This window comes from Nymphalis io, chromosome 13 (assembly GCF_905147045.1).
Source record: "Nymphalis io chromosome 13, ilAglIoxx1.1, whole genome shotgun sequence".
In the NCBI taxonomy this organism is placed as follows: Eukaryota; Metazoa; Arthropoda; class Insecta; order Lepidoptera; family Nymphalidae; genus Nymphalis; species Nymphalis io.
This window is the reverse complement of record NC_065900.1, coordinates 1,688,811-1,713,324: the sequence shown is the minus strand read 5'-3', so window position 1 is coordinate 1,713,324 and position 24,514 is coordinate 1,688,811. Positions and strand designations below refer to the sequence as shown.

The following is a 24,514-nucleotide window of genomic DNA, read 5'->3' as shown; positions in this document are numbered from 1 at the left end:
GAAGATTTGGAGCTTATTCCACCATGTTGCTCCAATGCGTATTGGTAGAATACAGATGAGGCATAATTTCATTGAAATTAGATACATGCAGGTTTCCTCACGATGTTTTCCTTCACCGAAAAGCACGAGATGAATTATAAACTGAAATTAAGCACATGTAAATTCAGAGGTGCTTGCCCGGGTTTGAACCCACGTTCATCGGTTAAGATTCACGCGTTCTTACCACTGGGCCATGTCGACTTTTCATTTTGAAATAACATTTTTTTTTCGATATCACATTAAATAAGCGGTTTCGTCACACAGAGACCTCCATCCTCCCTCGTTCCTAACTATGACGTTCCTAACCACGTCAATTTAAAAAATATAAGACTGTTTTATAAATGTTCCTGATCTCTTCAGAAGTTGGTGAGGCCAGGATACTGTTCACTGTAGCATGTGCAAGCGATCCCGTGGTGCTCCTATATAATATCGAAACTACCGGTATGTGGGGCACGCTCGGCGCCTTGGAGACCGGCGAGCCCCATATACCCCCATTGTTCCCGAGGGGGAAACGTGTAATGCATTATCCAAGCGTTAAAAAAACAGGCCCGGAAACTAGTGATTCCTAGGGGAGTTACGTCCTGGGGTTAAGGGAGTACTCCGTACTCCCTTAACCCCAGGTCAAGATACTGTTGAATACCCCCATATTATTCAAATTATATAACGGGTGCTGCATAAAAAAAGGCCTGTTTCAGCCTCGATCCGAACACAACACATATCGAATATCTGCAAATTTAAAAGAGGAAACAAATTTAAAAACCATTATTATCGAAAATAAAAAACTGATTCGCATTGAACAAAACTTAAACAAGATTTTGTAACATCAACTTCACAGTCAAGTTGAATGAACATCGAAGCCATCACTCCATTTCAAAATGAATGTACAAAAACAAAACGCTTTGAAAAGAGATAAATGTCTGCGCTATATATGTATGTACAGTCGCAATCTCGTCAGCCGTCACTAGATTTTAATCAAAGTGTTGTATGTCATGAATTTTAGGATTTAAAAAAATATCGTTAGCTTTTTCCAGACCAAAATATCATATTTGTATAACGTTTGTATAATAATTTGTCATATCATTTATGTTCGTGGTACGGATTTGTGATACATATTTTAATCAAATAATAATAATCTGTAATATTTGCGGATTGGTTTATGTGGATAACAATCGCTACTAAAATTTCTGCGATGGCCGTCCTCGGCATGGATCGGAGAGGCTGCGGGATCGTGTTGATATATATATATATATATATTTTTTTTTTATAGAATAGGAAGGTGGACGAGCATATGGGCCACCTGATGGTAAGTGGTCACCAAACGCCCTTAGACATTTTCATTGTAAGAAATGTCAACCATCGCTTATAGCCAATGCGCCACCAACCTTGGGAACTAAGATTTTATGTCCCTTGTGCCTGTAATAACACTGGCTCACTCAACCTTCAAACCGGAACACAACAATATCAAGTATTGCTGTTTTGCGGTAGAATATCTGATGAGTGGGTGGTACCTACCCAGACGAGCTTGCACAAAGCCCTACCACCAGTAAAACATATGATATAACGCAAACCGTGGTGTGCTCCGCTCGTGGCTCAGCAGAGCTCTCCTCAAGGGGCAAATGTTATCTCCTTGCCGCACTCCTCGCTAGTGCGTCCAGCAGTGCGAGGTCATCCTAGCTGCCGTCCTCTTTAGGTCCATCTAAAATAGGACACGTGAGGTTCCCACTTCACGCATCCACGGAGTTCTTTTCAAGCTGGTTTAATTTGACAAGCCAGTCAGATGAGACTCAATAAAGCTTATCTTAAGCTATTTCACATTTTTATATTATATTTGATATAAAAAAAATCATACATGGCCTATGTATAGATGGTCACCCTTTTAACAGGAAAACAAAATGAAATAGATTTTCTTTATAATTTGAATATCATACTAATCTTCGTTTAAATACATTACAATTACAATATAGTTGCATTATATAAGCAAATAATTTGTATTGGTAGTCGAACAAAACATAACATAAAAGTAAGTTAATTGCTAACAGCCGGTACGTAATAACGCGATTCAGACAACAGGTGCACTACACTAATACGAGCTGCATCAAAATAAACCAAGGGCTATTCCTTTTGTTTATTTACTCGACTGGAACAGTCAAGTGTTTTGATTTCACTTTGTGTAAGTGTGTGTGTGTATGTATGTGTGTTTTTGTTTAAATGTTGCTTATAATATTGTCTAAGCCGTGATGGTTGATAGGTATAATACGTTGGTCTTTGTCAAAAAACGCGGGTTCAAATCCGTTTAAGTTTTATTTAGTTATAATACTATATAAAGATGTATTTAATTGTATGTAGTAAGTATGTATGTAAGTAATTATGTTTACTTATATTTACATTGTATTTATATATTTGTATTATATCATTTGCTAGCAATACGTGTAGTGACTTCACTCGCAAATAATTTACTTAAAAAACAAAATTCGAAACGACCATGTTAACTTTCGTATGAGCGCTTAATTCCACATTTTCAAATATTGATGACACTCATGGTATTTGGAAGGGTGGGTTGCACCTCACTTCAATGAATGACAGCTAAGTTCAAACCCAGGCCAAATATGGTAGTTTGGTACATTTTAGAAATATTCATAGCTGTTTATTTTAAAAGAACAATCGAATTGTTCCTTACACTTCCGAATCAATTAAAAACACTAACGCCAGTTATGTGAAACATCTTTGTTCCAAATTCAATACCAATTCCTTATTATTATTTTTTTTCATATTTTCTTAAAATATTTTTTTTTATTAATTAGTATTCAACCAGCTACAAAAATATTTATTATAAAATAAATATTTATAAATTAGTTTACATACGTCTTCAATTTTTTAAGTCTGTAAGAACTAAACTGGCAGAATTCCAATATATTGGAAGTTCAACATTCGAGCAGCGTGTTTCCTTATCTACTAGAAAGAACAACCATCTTGCTATCGATTCTTGGCTAAATGGATAACTTAACACGAATCTACACTTGTTTTCTTACTAAAGACAATTTATTATATACGTACCGGTATTTATTTAAGTACATTAGTATGTAAATTGACCGCGTTTTATGTCGGAACAAATCGAATTATACCGATGTCAAAAATGTATTGACACTATATCCAGCAACTAATTTTAATAATATATTTTCAAAAAATATTTAATATTTAGAATTATATTATTTGTGTTAATTATTATATTATATACATTAGAATATACACGTCGGTTTTTTGTTAAGTTATTGCTAACCAATTATAAATATATTTATTACTATACACCTACTTCTATTGTGTATATCTTAAAGATGAAACTTATAATTCTTTTTTTAGCGAAGTTGTATACTTAAGGTTAGGTTACAGTATAATATAAGACACTCCTTTAAAAATTTTCATGTTAATATGAACTTTTTTTATAGTATAGGTTGACGGACGAGCATATGGGCTACTTGATGGTAAGTGGTCACCAACGCTAATAGACACTGAAATTGAAAGAAATGTTAACCATCGTTTACATCGCCAATGCACCATCAACCTTGGGAACTAAGATGTCCCTTGTGCTTGTAATTACACTGGCTCACTCACCCTTCAAATCGAAACACGAAAATAACAAGTACTGTTTTGCAGTTGAATATCTGATGAATGGGTGGTACCTACCCAGACGGGCTTGCACAAAGCCCTACCACCAGTCAGACGTAGAGTAGAACTTTTAAAATTGCCATAGTCTTATAGACTAGTTTTCAGCAGCTTCGCTCATACGTGTGGGGTTGGCAGATATTAGATACATTATGAACTTTTTCATACCCTGACAACGTATGTGACAATATCATAATGATCGGTTGAGTACATGAAACTTGGACAAACACACTGAATTTTAAATTAAAATAATAATTTAGATAATTATTTTGATTAAAGACAAATAAAAAACTTAATAGTCATTCGAAGCTGATACTGTCTTATTATATATTATATAATATATAAGCAAGCTGAGCTATTATGTACCATGTTAATCCTAACACATAATCTTAATTACACATACAATAGATTGTTATCTTTACATATCAGGATGGAATTACGTAAAGTACTTATAGATTAAACATAATTATCCTTTGTTCGCAGAAGCTGGCGGTCTCCGCACAACTGAACTTCACGTCATACCAAGAGTCGTACAGCGGGGGAGGAACGTCACGATGGCATGCTTGTATCATATACATCAAAGCGAAATATATTCTGTTAAATGGTTTCGAGGAACGCAAGAATTCTATAGATATTCACCTCTAGAATCACCCACAACAAGGGTGATGCCAGTTAGTGGAATTAAAGTTGATGTGAGTATCAAGATATATCTATTTGTAATAATTATTTTTGAATCCAGCTGCTAATGCAGAATGCAGCTGTAGGATTTTTTTCTCGTTGTATTTGATTACGATCGTTTTTTTTAATATCTGCTTTGGTATAGTGAATAGTTTATAAATACATAACATATTGTGCCCACATTTTTTTTTCGTCAATAAGTCTTTGCTATAAAGTTAGCGTTGTTAGATAATTATGCCTCAGAGGCGTTACGCTGTGAGTGATCAAAACAATCAATCAAAATATACATGTTAGACAATTAATAGTAATTAAATATAGTCTTAGTTTTGACTCGTGTACGACTAATGGTAATACTTACAATGACATAAGACGCTTTGACAGTTGCATGACTTATCGTGAGTCAGTAGAGCGGAGTTCGAAATCATTGTATTGAGAACACTCAACCGTGCTGCACGTGCACACTGACCATGTCGGATGAAAAAATTACACAAAGTCGCTCGGCTTTCCGCAGCATACATTATTACATGCACTTTAAATTGTTATTTGACAAGATGTAATGAAATTTAAGATTACCACCGGTTCACAATGTAGATTCTACCGAGAAGAACCGGAAAGAAACTCAGTAGTTACTCTTTTTCGACAATCATGTAACATAAATTAAATACAATTGAATTAAATTATTTATCCACGGAAATCGAAAACCAACTTCCATACTTTTATATCATCTTTATAAACCTTTATAATACGTCTTATTAATCAAAGTTTTCTTCACATGTTATTAAAATTTAACAATTGCTTTATATACCTACTTATACACCTCGCCTAAACAAGGATAATATATAATATAACTTTGCCCCTGATCTCTCTACAGACGTGTCGATTGCATTCTAATGAACTAGCATACATACATACATCTCTTATGTAATTTGCTTAATAATATCTACAAATTTAGTCATTAGTAGTATGTAATATTATACTTTATATATCCAAATAATAAACATAAAAATATACTTTATTCAAGTGGGCTTTTATAAGCACTTTTTATCGTACTTTAACAATATTTTTATTTCGGTTTTGTAATTCTTTATTCAGTAATATTATAAAATATTGTAAGTCCACATACGCTCAACTTCAGAGAGAAAAAATGTTATCTATAAACTTAATCATGACAGTTTTACTTGGTGGTAGGGCTTTTTGCAAGCCCGTCTGGGTAGGTACCACCTGCTCACCAGATACTCTGACGCCAAACAGTAATATTCAGTATTGTTGTGTCCCGGTTTGAAGGGCGAGTGAGCCAGTGTAAAAGGCACAAGAGAGATAACATCTTAGTTCCCAAGGTTAGTGGCGCATTGGCGATGTAATAAATGGTTGATATTACTACATAACTGTATATAATGATATTCGTCCATATCTATGGGCAGTGGTGACGACTTACCATCATATACGTATTTCATAAATATATATACTTATGTATGTTTGTTTTATTGTGTGACTTAATGTGTTAGTCTTTATATAGATGAATATTTTATATGCTTCATGCTGTATGTTAGATGTCTGGTTTAGTGTTATGCAATGAAATTATTAACTTAAAAAAATGCACAAAGGATTAACAGTATCCCAAAACATCCCCGCAGTCTCCCTCTAGACGAGCCTGCTTTGCTGGTACAAGCTACCGGTTACAATTTCGCACGTTTAAACAGTTGCTAGGACGATATCCCATCCCTATATAGATAAATAATAATATGAATATCCCAATGCTGGGCTAAGGCCTCCCTCTCCCTTTTGAGGAGGTTTGGGGCTTATTCCACCACGCTGTTCCAATGCGGGTTGGTAGAATACACATGTGGCATAATTTCAATGAAATTAGACACATGCAGGTTTCCTTACGATGTTTTCCTTCACCGTCAAGCACGAGATGAGTTATACCCACAAATTAGGCACATAAAAATTCTGTACTGTTTGTCCGGGTTTGAACCCACGATCATCGGTTAAGATTCACGCGTTCTAACCACTAGGCCTTTTCGGCTATATACATACAAAATAAAGTAATATTATATATTATTATATTTTTTCATGTATTTTATTTATAGTAAAAATATGTAGGTGCTAATTTGTTGAAAATGGAGTTTGAGTTATAGTATAGCAGTTACATAGTCAATGGTGCCAAAAAAAGTTCAACCTCGTCATATTACATGGACCAACCAACCAAATATTTTTCGTTTTGCTTCGCTAACATTAACCAATTTACTCACACTATGGCTGGAAGGAATCTCTTATAGACAGTAGCTTTCATTTGTGAGGCATTTGTTTTAATATGATAATAATTAATTACAACAACATATTTGGTAGATATATAATAATTAAAAAAAAAATGATAAAATTTTCTTTTATTCGTTCGGCATGGCAGTCGTGTTTTTTTTTAAATGTTGACATCGTCGTAAATTAGTTAATATTTATTCATTTATTCGGATTTGCTAGCGAGTGTTAGAAAGTATAGTGCTTAGAATTCATATAAATAAAAATATCAATTATATAAATACACACATATGAAAGAATGTATAATTTATATAAGCCGTTTTCAACCAATATTTTGTGGTATTATAACTTTTAAAAATTTTAATAAAATATTTTATCTTCAGCCTTTTAATAGTAAATGTTATTATTATATTGAATAAGGAATAATATGAATTTATTGAAATATTTTATCTTCAATATATATGGATTTATTTGAACTGAATATTTCGAAAATTTGATCCTATTATCGAAGCTGAAAGCTTTATAAATTTTATATTATAAAATAAGGATATATGTAAACTTTTATATTTTATAATAAAAGTAAATCATTTCATTTTCATTGATGGAAACGATATTAAATAAATTTTAAAATATGCTTCTTAATATCAAAGATTCGCGCTATTCATAAGCACTCCTAGAGCCTTATTAGAAGTAAATTGTTTATTCATCTAGACTCGTACAGGTACTTTTGAATCATCATTTCACAATATAAAATACGATTTAAAGTTACCATTGATTCGAAATTTAAAATTTATCGCGCCTAACCGAAAGAACCGAAAAATTTACTGAAAATAATAACAATATTATAAATTTTATAGCAATGTAGGTTTGTTCGTAATAGCCTGTGAATGTCTCTTTTTGAGGAGAAGGTTTGGAGCTTATTCTACCACGCTGCTCCAATGCGGGTTGGTAGAATACACAAGTGGCAGAATTTCAGTGAAATTAGACACATGCATGTTTCCTCACGATGTTTTCCTTCACCGTAAAGCACGAGATGAATTAAAATCACAAATTAAGCACATGAAAATTCAGTGGTGCTTGCCCGGGTTTGAATCCACGATCATCGGTTAAGATTCACGCGTCCTTACCACTGGGCCATCTCGGTAATGTAGGTTTGTTTATCATATGAATCTAATCAAATTTAATTTTTGTAACCGTTTCTTCTCAAATCTGCAGTGCTATTTTGTAAGAACTCACTCCGTAAAGTGTTAACAACCGACTTGTAGTGACATGCTAATCTAATGCTTGTGTTCTTGATATGTTATAATTATTATGATCAATGTCGCATGATCATAGCCGAGATGGCCCAGTGGTAAGAACGCGTGAATATCAACCGATGATCGGGGATTCAAACCCGGGCAAGCACCACTGAATTTTCATGTGTTTAATTTGTGTTGATAATTCATCTCATTCATCGACGGTAAAGGAAAACATCTTGAAGAAACCCGCATGTGTCTAATTTCACTGAAATTCTGTCACGTGTGTATTCCACCAACCCGCATTGGAGCAGCGTGGTGGAATAAGCTCCAAAAACCTTCTCAAATAAAGGAGAGGAGGCCTTAGCCTAGCAGTGGGACATTCACAGGCTGTTACTAATACTAAATGTCGCATATCATATTGACATTTTACGATCGTTTTCAGTGATGAGTTTCGAGTTTGTTCTTAAAGTATAGTCCTACTGTGTTATTTTAGATTAACCAGCAACAAATTCAGAAATTAATATTTTCAACTAATTTTGTATATGAATTTTATCCTCCACGGTTTTTATAAGCAATATAAATTTCTAGTAATCTTTTTTACCCTAAATATTTTTATTAGTAAGCAAAGTTATAATTGTTTAACAGTAATTACATAATAATTTCAGGATTGTGAAAATTTTAATTAATTAAATTGTTACAGAGATTAAACTCGAATGAAACTCACGTCGTTCTGGTGCGGGTGACGCCGGGCTTGAGCGGGAACTACAGCTGTGAAGTCATACAAAACGCACACACCTTCCCACATTACACAGCGACAGCCAGACTTGATGTTGTTGGTAAGTATACAAACAATTTAATTAAATTAAGGCGAAGGCTAAACGGACTCGCACGTGTATCTCTTGAGTTCCGCATGAACGCTATAATCTGATTTAATAACAATAATTAATTTCGGAAAGATAATTAGTTAATTAGTGAGAATTTAATATTTTGATTAGATTTAGATATCGTTTACAAATAAACCTTCCATTATTATAAGCTTACTTAGCGCGTAATCTAAACATACTGATTTTTAAAAGCTTAGCACCTTTAAGTTTTACATACACTATTTTTTTTATTAATCTTATTTGTAAAATGAGTAAGAATTTAGGAAATAAAAATTAAATGAATTGTGCGTAATAAATACAACATTTTTTAATATAATTCATATGTATTATAATAAAAATATTTAAAAAATAAAATTATATAAAAAAAGTTGATAAATTGTCTAAGAAACTGTTGCTTTACCATTTTTTTTTAATTAAAAAAAGAACCATTATTAATAAAACTCCATGAAATCGGACATTCTGAAATACAAAAATAGGTAGGTCGACATTCAAATGGGCCACCAGACATATTAACCTTTCCTTACATTGCTGATACGCCAACAACTTTGGTAACTTAGACGTTGACCTATGCCTATAGTTACATTAGCTTACTCAATGCGTACAAAATATTCAGATTTACTATTAAGCCGACACGATACTGCAAGATTACATTCAATTAAAAAATAATATTTTAATAATTTTTTACTATTATTTATATTTAGGATAATATATCACAATTCTTTTATTATTAATCTCATCAAAGAATTGTAACTACTTTGTTTCTTATTATTATTATTTAAACTGAACAAAGCATCACTAGCGTAATCCCCTTAATGGCACTTAATAAATCTACTCAAACCAATCACAAAGCTTATTTGTTTTTTATTTTTATTTAAAATGTTATCCAATAAAAGAAAATATGATTCAATTTACAAATATTTATTAATATACGGTTACAAATCTGATTTCACTACTACTGTGTAACCACATCATCGAATGATATGTTACAATTCGAGTTCCGATGAATGTGGAATTTTTAAACAAGTAACCAATGACAAAATAATAATTTCAATTCGTTCTTGGATGGAATGTGTTAATATTATAATAATCAGCAATCATTATGGGTGTAATAATAATAATTATAATATCCTGGGACATTTTTCACACACGGCCATCTGATCCCAAATTAAGCTTATACAAAGCTTGTGCAATGGAAACCAGACAACGGATATACTACATATACTACTTTTCTCTTGTAAATACATACTAATATAGATAATTACACCCAGACTCAGAACAAACAGACATGTTCATGCACACAAATGTCTGTCCTGGGTGGGAATCGAACCCACAACCTTCGGCGTGAAAGGCAAGTATCTACCAACTACGCCAACCAACTCCTCATAATAATGTTGGCATATTAGTTACGAAGAATATAGATAGATATATAGGCGGGTATCTTTACTATAATTACATATATATATATATATATATATATATATATAGATTATATAGATTATATTAAATTTATTCGGCAAAATATATATATTAAAACATGGAGCTAGTTATCGTATTTAGTTAACGTACTTGTATTTATTGAGCCCAGATGGCCTAGTGGTTAGAACGCGTGAATCTTAACCGATGATCGTGGGTTCAAACCCGGGCAAGCACCACTGAATTTTCATGTGCTCAATTTGTGGTTATATTTCATCTCGTGCTTGACGGTGAAGGGATACATCGTGAGGAAACCTGCATGTGTCTAATTACGTTGAAATTCTGCCACATGTGTTTTCTACCAACCCGCATTGGAGCAGCGTGGTGGAATAAGCTCCAAACCTTCTCCTCAAAAGGGAGAGGAGGCCTTAGCCCAGCAGTGGGACATTAACAGGCTGTTATTGTTGTTTGTTGTTGTATACTTTTATTATTTTATTATATTATAGATTTATTTTTATTTTAAGACAACATATCCATTTATTTGAATCGAATATGTCACAGCAATATGACGGCAGTAGTCCTGATAGTGCCTTTTGTTAGATAACCAAGTTATGACATTTAGAAAGGATAAATGGAATCCACGTGTTCTGAGGGAAGTATACTTAAAGGATTTCTCTTGCACAAAAGTACCTCGTCTTAGGATGTAGTCGGAATGAAGGAAGCACGAGATCTTCTCTTCGCTTTGTATTTATATGTGTGAACCTGGCCACGCCCCATTTACGCACGAACGATATTTTTTTCTTGCTCCAATGTAAGTTAACTATGTATGCCTCACACGTTTTGTTTCTTGTTAAAACTAACCGAATTATACTAGATATTACCGGATGAGTATAGAGCGTGTTATATTTACATACACTTTAGGATACTAACTGTATAATTTACTTGATGGTGGGGCTATGTGCCCGTCTAGGTACCACCTACTCATTAGGTAAACTACCGCCAAACAGCAATACTTAGTGTTGCTGCAATCCGTTTTGGAGGGAGAGTATACATATGCTACTTAAATTATGTATATTATGATATTTATTAGCAAAAACATCGAAAACGGTAACCTATTTTGCAATCAAAACGATTATTAACTACATAAGCGTAAAAAAATAATTGCGGTGTATCATTTAATATAAAACAAATTATTTTTTAGTTGTTTAATAATGAAATTTTAAGTTTAATGCCGAGATGGCTTAGTGGTAAGAACACGTGAAACTTAACCGATGATCGTGGGTTCAAACCCGGGCAAGCACCACAGAATTTTCACGTGCTTAATTTGTGTTTATAATTAATCTCGTGCTTGACGGTGAAGGGAAACATCGTGAGGAAACCTGCATGTGTCTAATTTCATTGAGATTATGCTACATCTGTATTCTATCAACCGGCCAATGCGGGTTGATAGAATACAGATGTGGAGCAGCGTGGTGGAATAAGCTCCAAACCTTTTCTCAAAAGGGAGAGGAGGCCTTAGCCCAACAGTGGGACATTAACAGGCTGTTACTATTTTACTGTACTGCTTAATAATGAAAAAAATGTTTATCGACAAATTGTAAAAAATATCGCAAAGCTCATTGTGAATTATATTTTAAACTTTATACAATAAAGTGGTTGTAAAAATAATTAATTTCACAAATTATTACCACATAAATTGTCATTACCTATAATTTTGATTGTATAGTTTTAAATTAATCATTAATGAAATACATTTCTAAAGTAAATTTTCAAATTATCTTTCATAAAATTATCATTCGTCATACATTTTTTGTCATATACAAGGGAACTATGAACATTATATTTATGATGTGCTCATCCATTGAGTAGTCTGAACAAGTTATTTCCTTCATTGACAGATCCTTGACATATCAGCTGTTATTTGTTTTATCTACCAGTATCAAATCAAAATCGTTCTCTTTATATAATATATAAAATGAAAGATAAAATATCATTCATTCTAATAATTTCAGATATTAAGTAAGTGCTATCTAAAAGCCCTTCTAGGTAGGTGCCACTCATTTCATTTGCTAGCGCTATAAAGCAATATTTTATTGTGTCGTATTGTCCTCGTATGTACTAAACATGTTCTTAATTATCAATTAACTTTTATAAAAATTTTACAAAGGACGTTGCCTCTTGTGAATAAACACGTGGCTGATTTTGATCTGTCACATACTGGTTTCCTTAGACTGTTTTCCTACAAAGCTGAACGAGACGAATAAATAGAAATTAAGTATATGAAATCCCAGTGGATTTTCCTGAGCTTAAGCCCCCAATCTTTTGTCAAGAGTTACATGTTCTGGCCACTAATCTATTTCCGTAACTTAGCAGATGGGCTTTATTACCAATGTATTTGCCAATATCAACTATATGACATTAAATTTACATCATTATTATACATAAGTGTCTAGTAACACTGACGTCACGTTTTTTGTATAGTTTATAGAATAACTAGTTTTTGCTCGTTACCTCTGCCGCGCTTTTGGAGAGGAGATCCAGATGTTAGGAGTACAAAGTAGTATTTGTCTTTTCTTGGGGTTCAAGCGTGATTCATCCCAAATATCATAATTTAAAAATCGATTCAGTTGTAGATATTCCTAGTCTATTTATAACTGATATTGTTAAGCTTTAAATTTAATTATTACAAATGTATTTTTAGATTTAAAAATAATTGCTTGAAATTATAATAAAAAACGAATTTGTTAAAAACGTTATATATTTATATGTAATATTTTTTACTACTTATTTATATTAATTAATATTGATAATTGAGAAATTTTCGTATAATATCAAAAAGATAAATGATCATCCTGTTGAGAGGATAATTGCTCATCGAAATGAAAATTATAACAAAATATTACGTGTTTAATACAGTTTAAAACCAATTTATTTTTGTAAGGTTTTATGCGAACATTTGCAAAGTTATTAAATTTTAAATCGCTTAATATATTTTTTTTTGTTTGTAAAACAAAACATAATGACAGAAAAACTCACTGACCCGACATCAATGATCATCAATTTTCAGTTTAAATCTAGAATTTCGAGATCTGCGGTCTTATAGCTAGCCACTATGATTGATGAGGCAAAAAAAAAAAAAACAAAATATAGCAACGTCATGGATACATATTTAACTTGGTCGCCAAGGTGATCTTTTGAAGTCCTTGAAGGTGATATTTAAAAGGTTATAAGAAAACCAACATGCCTATGGATGTAGATAAAGGTCTGCAGTTGCCATTAGGCATATTTGTTGCAGCGTAGTATATGTTGATCTAGTTCATAAGAAATAAGAACACAATTGTTTTGACTTTTATTCGTGTAATGCAAATTTTAATTATATTTTTTTGTAATGTAGGCAGGCAAATGGACCACCTGATGGTAAGTGGCCATTACCACCCGTAGACATCGGCGCCGTAAATATATTAACCATTCCTTACATCATCAATGTGCCATCAACCTTGAGAATATTTTGTCCTTTGTGTCTATTATTACACTAACTCACTCACCCTTCAAACCAAAACACAACAATACTAAATATTACTATTTGGTGGTAGAATATCTGATGAGTGGGTGGTACCTACCCAGATGGGCTTACACAAAACGCTAATTTAAATTTAAACACATAACACTAATTTATTGGCTGGTCGTGTAAAAAATAACATTAATTCTTTTTCGCATTTGAATTATTCTGACGCTTTTAATTTACCATAATATATAATATTTTTAAGAGTAAAAATATAAATCCAGAGCTAATATGTCAAACAAAACGGACGTTTATTAAGTACAAAGAATGTACATAAACACAAAGAAGATCACCATGCCATGCGTTTATGTATACCTAACGTCTATTGGAAGTTTCGTACGGGTTGTATTTATGGCTTTGTTTTGCGTACGAAGCCAATAAGTTTGGGAATAAGTGCTCAGTTTCAGTCAGATAAAGGCACTAACGGCTCGTACACACGATTCTCGCCTTTATCGTCACAGTAATGACATTTTTACGAGACTTTGATTCAGATAAGAGTATCGTTTGTAATTTTGATGTGTAGTGGAAATTCGAAGGTTATTAAATATCTACGGGACTCTTCGTATTTCTGCATGTCGACTCCGTGAGGAGAAATATTTTATATTTATATATAAAATATGTATATTTTTGATATTAGCATTAATTATAACACTAAGATGGAAAACAAAGCAAAAATCTATGTATTTTCTTAGTGTCCACACAACTTGGTATGTTAACAGTAAAGAAATTTTTTATCCCGGTAAGTGAGGAGAAATATTGAGCAGAAACCTTAACACCTTCTTAAGACCTTCTTAGAAAATACATAGATTTTTGCTTTGTTTTCCATCTTAGTGTTATAATTAATGTTAATATCAAAAATACATCCATATATATAGATTTATTAACGTTGGTGAAATTCTTTTCAGACTTACTGATTTTTTTTTATACTGTAGGTTGGTTGGTCACCAACGGCCATAGACGTTGGCATTGTAAGAAATGTTAACCCTGGCTCATATCGCCAATGTTCATGGGAACTAATATGTTATGTCCCTTGTGCCTGTTATTACACTGGCTCACTCACCGTTCGAACCGGAACACAACAATACCAAGTACTGCGGTTTTGCGGTAGAATATCTCATGAGTGGGTGGTACCTACCCGGACGAGCTTGCACAAAGCTCTACCCAAGGTTGGTGACGTATTGGTGATGTAAGCGATGGTTAACATTTCTTACAATGCTAATATCTATGGGCGTTGGTAACCACTTACCATTAGGTGGCCTACATGCTCGTCAGCCTTCCTATTCTATATAAAAAAAAACTTGATTAGAAGATATCTTTATTTATTTTTTATATAACTACTTTGCAAGTTACTTTTTTTCTCTTAAATTTTGAAAAAAAATCTTACAAACATTGTCTGTTCATTGATTAACAAAAAAAAGAAAAATTACCGAAATCTCATCAAGATTTACGGTTAACCTTGCATTACAGTACGTACGGGTGCGCACTGTAATGAAAACAACATCGTGAAATTAGCTTCAACCTTCTCCTCAAAAAGATAAGACCTTAGCCTATCAGTGGGACGATAGCAGGCGGATACTTTATTACATTTGTGTGTAGATAAAAAAATATATACATAAGGACCAAAGACCAATATATACCGAGTCACAGATTTAATAAATTTATAAACCAAAGCATCAAGTCATGACACGATATAAAATTAAATCACTGGTTTTCATAGAATTTAAAACACACAACCGCCAGGCGACCTAATACAAGCAAAACACTTATATTCAGAGAAAGTGAGTTTCATTATAATATGTAATGGTTCCAAACATAGTAGAATAATATTCAATCGAACAAATATTAAACATTACTTAAAGAACATAGGCAATGAGTTACTGAAGTAGACTAAATGCTTTTTTTAGATTATTTACAGCAGTAGACTCATTTGTTAATAACAATAATAATAAGTTTATTTATTTAAACACAAACCTAAATATAAGTTGATAAATAGATTACAAACTTTTGTATTAAGGCATAACATTATAAAAATTTAGTTTTGCTTTTATTTTATTATACTGGAACCAATTATCCCTCATGATTTATTTGGATAACTTGTGTTAACGATAGCAATTTACCAACCCCAAGAATGGGTAAGCAGTAAGAGAATAATTAATTGTAATATTTGTTACCAAAATTTCAATATATCATATTAATTTGTAATTTATAACTAAGTCACACGCCTCGTATATAATCGTCATTTATAATCTGTATTATATATTTTATTTAATACTTTTACTCCGTCGTGAATAAACTGTCATGGTAGTTTACACAAAGCATCTCTTTGGTCGCTTACCGAAACTATCACAAAGAACAGGTCATTATTTACACGTGGTAAGCCAAAAAAAGATATATATGCTGGCTAAACTTACGCTAGCACGGTTGTCTGATATAAAGAAACATAACTACGTGTACAAAACTAGTATAATTTTAGCATGTTATTTGACAATGCTATTTGTTATTTTAATACCACTGAGCTAAAGGGGCGTCTATAAAAAGACGAGTTGTTCTTTTTATATAAACTTTTGATGTGCGGGTATTCGTTTTTTTCTCTTGCTAAACGTTGACCATTTTTTTGTTCTTATTACATTTTTACCTTAATTATGGCGATTTAGCCGATATCCAGATATTTTTATTTTTCAAACAATTATTATTTTTGCTTATAAAATTTATTTTAAAAGGAACAATAATCCTTATTTCCAGAAATTCATTTAATATTTTTAGTATTTATGATCGGTCAATAGTTGAAAAATACTTTGAGATAAAATCTTTATTTTACACGTATATAATACAAAATAAATATTTTGATATGTTAATTCTTATCTAGCAATAACATGTGGAGTCATAAGGCCCTGCCTTAGCACGCTGTAGCGTAATAGCGTATAGTGCGAATAGCGTAGTGCTTACACGTTATTCCTTATAATAATATCTAAATGATTTGCAAAATTAAAATTGTGACAGTTTGTTATATGTATCTCAACTAACTAACCTTTTCAAGTTACCGTTTGTCAAAATTTAATCTCATATAATAAAGCAACATATCAACATACATTTACGTACGTACAACAACCATATTCTGTGTGTATGTGTTCTACTGGTAGAGCTGTGTGCAAGCTCGTCTGGGTAGGTACCACCCACTCATCAGATATTCTACCGCAAAACAGCAATACTTGATATTGTTGTGTTCCGGTTTGAAGGGTGAGTGAGCCAGTGTAATTACAGGCACAAGGGACATAAAATCTTAGTTCCCAAGGTTGGTGGCGCATTGGATATGTAAGCGATGGTTTACATTTCTTACAATGCCAATGTCTAAGAGCGTTGGTGACCACTTACCATCAGGTGGCCCATATGCTCGTCCGCCTTCCTATTCTATAAAAAAAAAAAAAAAAAAAAACCCACTCATCAGATATTCTACCGCAAAACAGCAGTACTTGGTATTGTTGTGTTCTGGTTTGAAGAGTGAGTGAGCCAGTGTAATTACTGGAACAAGGGACGTAACATCTTAGTTCCTAAGGTTGGTGGCGCATTGGTGATGTAAGCGATGGTTAACATTTCTTACAATGCCAATGTCTATGGGCGTTTTGACCACTTTCCATCAGGTGGCCCACATGTTCGTCCTTCCTGTTCTATAAAAAAATTAAATGTTTTGTATAAAAAAAATATTTCTTCAACAATTTTATTTCTGCTTTTGGTCCAATCTTATAGAACGACGTTAATAAAATGAATAATATTCATTCGCTTAACAAATCTACTACAGTAACAGCCTGTTAATGTCCCACTGCTGGGCTAAGGCCTCCTCTCCCTTTTGAGGAGAAGGAAGAACATCGTGAGGAAACCTGCATGTGTCTAATTTCATTGAAATTCTGCCACATGTGTATTCTACCAACCCGCATTGGAGCAGCGTGGTGGAATAAGCTCCACAACCTTCTCCTCAAAAACAAATCTACTAAGTAAGAGTAAATTATGAAGACATTGAATGAGTCTTTCAAGTTTATTATACATATATGCATTCGTTCTTCGTGTCTTTATAGTACATTACAAATGTTCTATTTTTAAAACTAAGAACAAGCTTCAAAATTAGAACGTCTGTAATATAATTCTTTATTTTGATCTTTCATGAATTTTCTAATGGAAGATGCTCAGTATTGCTGAAATACAAGAAGTAAATATATTTTTTTTATTTTTTATGGACATTATTCACACACGGCCATCTGATCCCAAACTAAGCAGAGCTTGTACTATGGAAACCAGATAACTGGAATGCTACATATACTACATTTCTTTTTGTAAATACATACTTATATTGATACACCCAGACTCAGGACAAATAGATAAGTTCATGCATACAAATGTCTGTCCTCGGTGGGAATCGAACCAACAACCTCCGGCATGAAAGGCAAGTATCTACCAAACACGCCAACCAGCTCGTCAATTTTAAAACTAATATATCAAATTATAAATTTTCATACACGAAACTTTACTTATGAATCTTAATGATTATTTCAAAACTAACATTATAGAAAACAAACAGTGAACACTATCCGTCGTATACATTTGGACGCAATGCTAACTTTTGTCACGACAGTCTAAGAATTTCTTTGACAACCGAGAGACATTTACATAACGATAACACAAAGTACGGAAACATTGAAGCCTCCATTTACAACTCAAAGTGAATCTACCTTTTCTCCTCCCAAAGAAATATCACCTAATGAATTCCATTAAAAATACAGCATGTCCTGTAACGCAGGCGCTAACGGTAATTTTCTTTATGCTGAAAATGCCTACGATTCGTATTACGAAGGGCATAAAGACGATAATGGCTCAATATTTTCAACATCTGTGATCTTTAACACTACAAGCGGGTTTTCGCGCGTTGAGGGACATTATTCTTTGCATTTCATTTAACTTTGCGATAAAACGTATTTTTATTGCTATCTCTTTTTTTTTTGCTAATTTAAACGTGCTCAGAAAATATTTTTAGTTCTTTCTGCTTTGTAATTCACTAGTTAGATGTTTAATTATTAATGAATAACTAATAACTATTCTTAGCGAACATGCCCAATAATGTTTAATTAAAAAATAAAGGTAAAAGCGTGTAAATATGTTTCAAACCAACATATTTAGTTATGATTCAAATGTCAGCTCGGGGTTATCTCGACTTTGTCAGTGTATGCAATCATTTATAAACTTTGTCAAAGCAAATTCAATTTTGATTACATAAAACTAATATCGCTTGAGTAGTTTCAGTTGAAAGCAACCGAAAGAAAATAACAGAAAGAAATATTTATTTATAAATTAAAAATTTACATTTTATTATGAATGGCATAACATAATACAGTTTTTAAAAACAGCTATTTTATTTCACCGCAAATAATCAAGCAGTCATTGTGCACGTCTAAGTGGGTACCACATCGTCAGGTACCACGGTATCAGAGAACAATACTTTGCACGAGCTGGAATGGTGAGTTTGCCAGCGTCGTTGCAATCGCAAGGATTCAAGTTAGATCCTGTGGTTGGTGACGCGTTGCTTGTAAAGGAGAGATTTATATTTCGCACAATGCTGATGTCAACAGATAAAGGTTCAAAATAAATTAAAAAAAACATATAAAACCATTCATAAAAACCAATAAATTTAAATAGACATGCAAAAATAATTAAGAAGAACCACGTTTGGTTTCCATAAAGTTACTCTTACAGTGACATTTTAAAATTACTGTAAGAATTTAATTTAAGAGAATGTAACTATGCAAAAGTATTATAAATTATTTGAAATATTTTCAAAGTAAAACTTAAATTAGATATTTTATCATTACACGCTTTCAATTTACAAAAGTTAAAGAAATGAATCAATTTATAGAAATATACGTAATACATCAGAATAAAAATTATAATAATATTACTAAATAAACAAAAACAAAAAAAAAAATGCTTTGTAATTTTAGTAACAATCCACTCAAAAGTTTAAGCATTAGCTAAAATTATTTTTACAAATTCATTTCATTTTAAATATCCTTTTTCTTGTAGAACACTTTTAGCTATTGTATTAAGTAGTATTGCGCTCGACGCTCCAGGCAATGCCTCGGGTCTTCAAACCTTGCATTGGCGCTTAAAAGTTTATAACAAAAGAATTCATTCTTCTTGTACCTACCATTTTCACGGTACACTACAGTTCTATTTTTGATGTGAAACTTTTTTGAGTATGATGAAAGACTAACTTCGAGGTCGAGTTCGCGTGCAACGTTTCTGACACAGACAATTTGTATATCTGTTACTTACGCACCTTAAAATGTTGTATTGTATATTTTCGTTATAAAATTCGTCGTCATTCAAGAACATAAATAATCCAAGTATAAACAACAATTGTTTACAGAAAGTACGTAGTCATTATTTAAATAGCAAAAAATTTAAATGAAATTCCAATTATATACTTGGTACTATTAGACAACAAGCATTAATCATCATAGCTTCTAAAACTTTCAGAGATTTTTAAAAGAAATCGACTATTTATAAAGTTTGTGAATCCTTGCTCGCTTCTATCTGCATTACGTTGTTAACAAAAAGGGGGGTTAGCAAAGGGGACCTTGTCCTAAATAACTTCTTACTTGAACAAATTTATGCGCTATCTTGAGATGCTTTTAGTTTAGTTTGAACATAAGACGTTGTTTTGGGATTAGCGACTATTTGGGGTTACTAACATGTTTTTCTTAACTTAATATTGTATCGTCTAGTTTATTTTATGATATTTTCTTTGTATCTTTTACTTTTGTATTAAAATTTATTGTTTCTTTATTCTGTGTTTCGAATAAACTTTTAGTACCTATGCTAAATTAAGTTTATTTTACTGTAATCAATCTTTCATTATGAACATCATTGAATCGTGATTATATTCAACAGACATTTCATCATCTATAATATTGCCTCGCTCTTACTATAATAATAAGTGATATTATGTTACGTTTTTACGACTTAACCGATTAAGGTTTTTATGCAATTTCAGAAAACTTTAGCCTTATAATATAAATAACTATAAAATAGAATCCGTAATCCGTAATAGCCTGTTAATGTCCCACTGTTGGGCTAAAGGCCTCCTCTCCTTTTTTTGAGGAGAAGGCTTGGAGCTTATTCCACCACGCTGCTCCAATGCGGGTTGGTGGAATACACATGTGGCAGAATTTCAGTGAAATTAGACACATGCAGGTTTCCTCATAAATAATATAAAACATCGTGAGGAAACCTGCATAAAATAGAATAGATAAATATTAAGCAATAATACCAAAATATATTTATTGGGTTAAATCTAGTTACAGATAAGAATAAAGCTATATACACAAGTAGCAACATTATGTTTATCAGATGATATTTCTGTGATAACTTGAAATAACACATGAGTATTCCTTAAGGGAAAATAATTTAATTAAAATAATATTCCGGGAAAATAATTGATTTCATTAATCGAAAACGAAATAGCGATTTTCATATGATTAGATAAATATGTTGCTTAAAAGTTTTTTTTGTCATCAGGTATTGGTGGTCTGCGAGCGATTGACCTAAGGATATCACCTCCGGTAGTCCAGAGAGGGTCAGATGTGACGTTAGCCTGCCTTTATGAGCTGACGGATGCGCCATTATACTCCGTGAAGTGGTACAGAGGGCGACACGAGTTCTACAGATACTCGCCCACAGAGACGCCGGCTACGAAAATATTTCCGTTTGCTGGGATCAATGTTGACGTAAGTATTGAGAGGGTTTAAGATTGTTTTAGTCTATATATGTGCTTTTCCAAATAAAGAAAATATTATTGATGCCCTTTAAATCAATAATATTTTCCAGATATAAATCATAAAAAAAATTACCATTTTGTTTTGACTTGTATCATAAATAGGACTCAAAATCGAACTTAAGGAGACAAAATTTAAATATCCCTACGATACCAAGGCCACGGCAATCGAATCGAAGGATCTTTGACATATCACAACACATGAGGCACACGGAATTACGAGACGTCATCATAAAATGTGCGACTGAAAAGCTACATAAAAATACTGAAATTGGATTATAAGTAACCATTGAGCAGTACCACTATCTAACCCATCGATCGTCAATCGATCACCAGATTATCCGATTGATGACATATTATTGTATTGTCATTCGAATTACAATACTATCATAGTTCCAAATCGGTATGGCGAATAACATTCGCTTCCGAGATTTGTTTACAAGTTCAATATTGTACGTAGCTAAGAAAGTCTTCTTAGCTACATACAATATACTTACAATTGAAAGATAAATGTCAGAAATTTTTTACTCTATTTTTGCTTTAAAGTTTGACCTTGAAATGATACACATATATATGAATTATATTTAGGCCTTAATTCATACAAAATATATATATACGTATTGAAAATACTAAACAAAACGATCAGTCAAATTATGTAAAGAACATTTAATTTATTTTTAAATAATTTCATGGCAACATTGATCGATAATAATCACGCTAGTAACTTGTAACATTTCATGGTTATTACGGACAGCTAACTGCAACTAATTTATTCGGAAGAGCCTGAAACTTAAGTAATAATCAATTGTGATCCAACTTAGCAATGGATTGGATTACAACTATCTATAAACTTAAACACAAGTTGAAGTTTTCAATAATATATACTAGACAATAAATAAAATGCATTAAAATACATTTCTTACCCTTAATTTAATTCTATGCTGTAATATTAGATCCTTGTTATATGCATATAATATACAGTAACAATAACAGCCTGTGAATGTCCCACTGCTGGGCTAAGGCCTCCTCTCCCTTTTGAGGAGAAGGTTTGGAGCTTATTCCACCACGCTGCTCCAATGCGGGTTGGTAGAATACACATGTGGCAGGATTTCAATGAAATTAGACACAGGCAGGTTTCCTCGCGATGTTTTCCTTCACCGTCAAGCACGAGATGAATTATAAACACAAATTAAGCACATGAAAATTCAGTGGTGCTTGCCCGGGTTTGAACCCACGATCATCGGTTAAGATAAAAAAGCCGAGATAGCCCAGTGGTTCGAACGCGTATGCACGCGTAAATAATATAATAATATGTAATATATTTTATTTTTATTTTTACAAGAACTTTCTACGTTCAATATAAATACTTTGTAATATTTATTTTAAACAGCACTACTAAAGGTATGAGGCTATAACTGTCTTAGTTACTCTGTCTTCCTATTTTGAATTACAAAATATTCAGAGTGAAAATTTGTATCGGCAAAAAAATGTTAATATGTTGAAATTTCTTGATGAACGTACTTTTTTCTTGTGAATTCCAATCAAAGTTAACTATAAGATTTAAACTTCAAATGCTGTAATCATGTATATGTTATGTATATTTTTTATGCTGTGATGAATAAAATAGTGCTTTTTCTTATACTATCTTTGAGGGATTATTTAAAAATAAGTGTTCTTAAATCTTTCTTCAAAACGGATAAAACACAAAAAAAAATTCTGATAAAAGTATCGAAATAGTAATATTTTCATATTCTCAAGATAAAACCACTAGGTGTGTCATTTCTCTCGGGAGCTAACATTTAGGTTACGTACAATTTGTCTTACACTTTTGTGAAAGATGTCAAGTTGGTATCACTGAATACTCTAAAAGGGTTGGAAGGGTCCTTACGTGAGTCAAGTTCCTAAATATGTTCTCGCGTTTATCTTTTGGAACGAGTGCCTCAAAAGAATCTTCAATTTAATTCAGGTTTTATTGGACCTTTACAAGTTTCTACTGAAATATTTTCTTATAGAAAATTTACTTAAATATTCAAAAAATATAAATTGATGTATATAAGTACTTAGTGACATCACTTAGTCAATGAAATTGAAATAAAAGGATTTTGCGGTCTCATAGGGCCTATAAACTTTGTTTAGCGGGTGGTTAGTTAAACAATGCCTTGTCCTCTTCTTTTGAATGCAAATCAATAATGTCAGAAATACAGAAATCAGTGTTTAGCTAACCTAATATTTGGAAATGTATTGCTTCATATTGATAACTTCTTATCCAGTAAGAACCATTTATTTTCCAGATAACAATTTGTATTTACAATATTTTTCTTCTAGATAAAATCACAGGCAATAAATATCACGTAGGGGTAAAGGCTTCTTATCCTCTTAGGAGTAAATTACGAGCTTAATTCAACACGTTGCTATAGTACGGGTTTGTGTATACACATGTGACAAAACTTAATCCCTAATAAAATCAAAACGTTAGGTGTATTCATAATTTTTGCCACGACATGAATTATAAAGTAAATTAAAAATAGCTGAGTTTTTAAATCAGCTCTTGTCATGATTGGAACACGTAATCTTTGCTTATGACCCACGCGTCCTATTCCCAGGAAAATCTCCCAAGATAGTAAACATATATACTCCACGCAAACACGTATACCCCAGGCAAATTCAAGTCAAATACATGAACAAATTTACAATAGTGCAGCACGAAAAATAAAGTTAATATTAAAATAGGAATCCCTGTGTACAAGAAATACATTTACCTAGGGAGAGGTTTACGGTCTGTTACGGTTAACGATGAAAATGAAATTCATTACTGAATATGGCTATATTTTTCAGCAGCACTTTCTAGAATACTTGTATAGTATAATGTAAATTTTTATAACAAAAATAGAAATGGGCTTCCACGATTTATACCAACCAAAAGAATTTGCAGAAAATTCATATTATAATATTATAAAAATGTATA

At 32.3% G+C, this 24,514-nt stretch overlaps 1 protein-coding gene across 2 annotated transcripts in view; it reads left to right on the top strand.

Moving 5' to 3' along the window:
• The window catches only part of LOC126773059 (uncharacterized), an 87,214-nt gene that overhangs the window by 42,554 nt on the left and 20,146 nt on the right, over positions 1-24,514 (top strand). For both annotated transcript variants that reach the window (XM_050493696.1, XM_050493695.1), the window contains 3 exons: positions 4,183-4,391; positions 8,572-8,707; positions 21,294-21,502. In XM_050493696.1, coding sequence (XP_050349653.1) covers positions 4,183-4,391; positions 8,572-8,707; positions 21,294-21,502 — 554 coding nt within the window. The remainder of the gene's footprint in view (positions 1-4,182; positions 4,392-8,571; positions 8,708-21,293; positions 21,503-24,514) is intronic.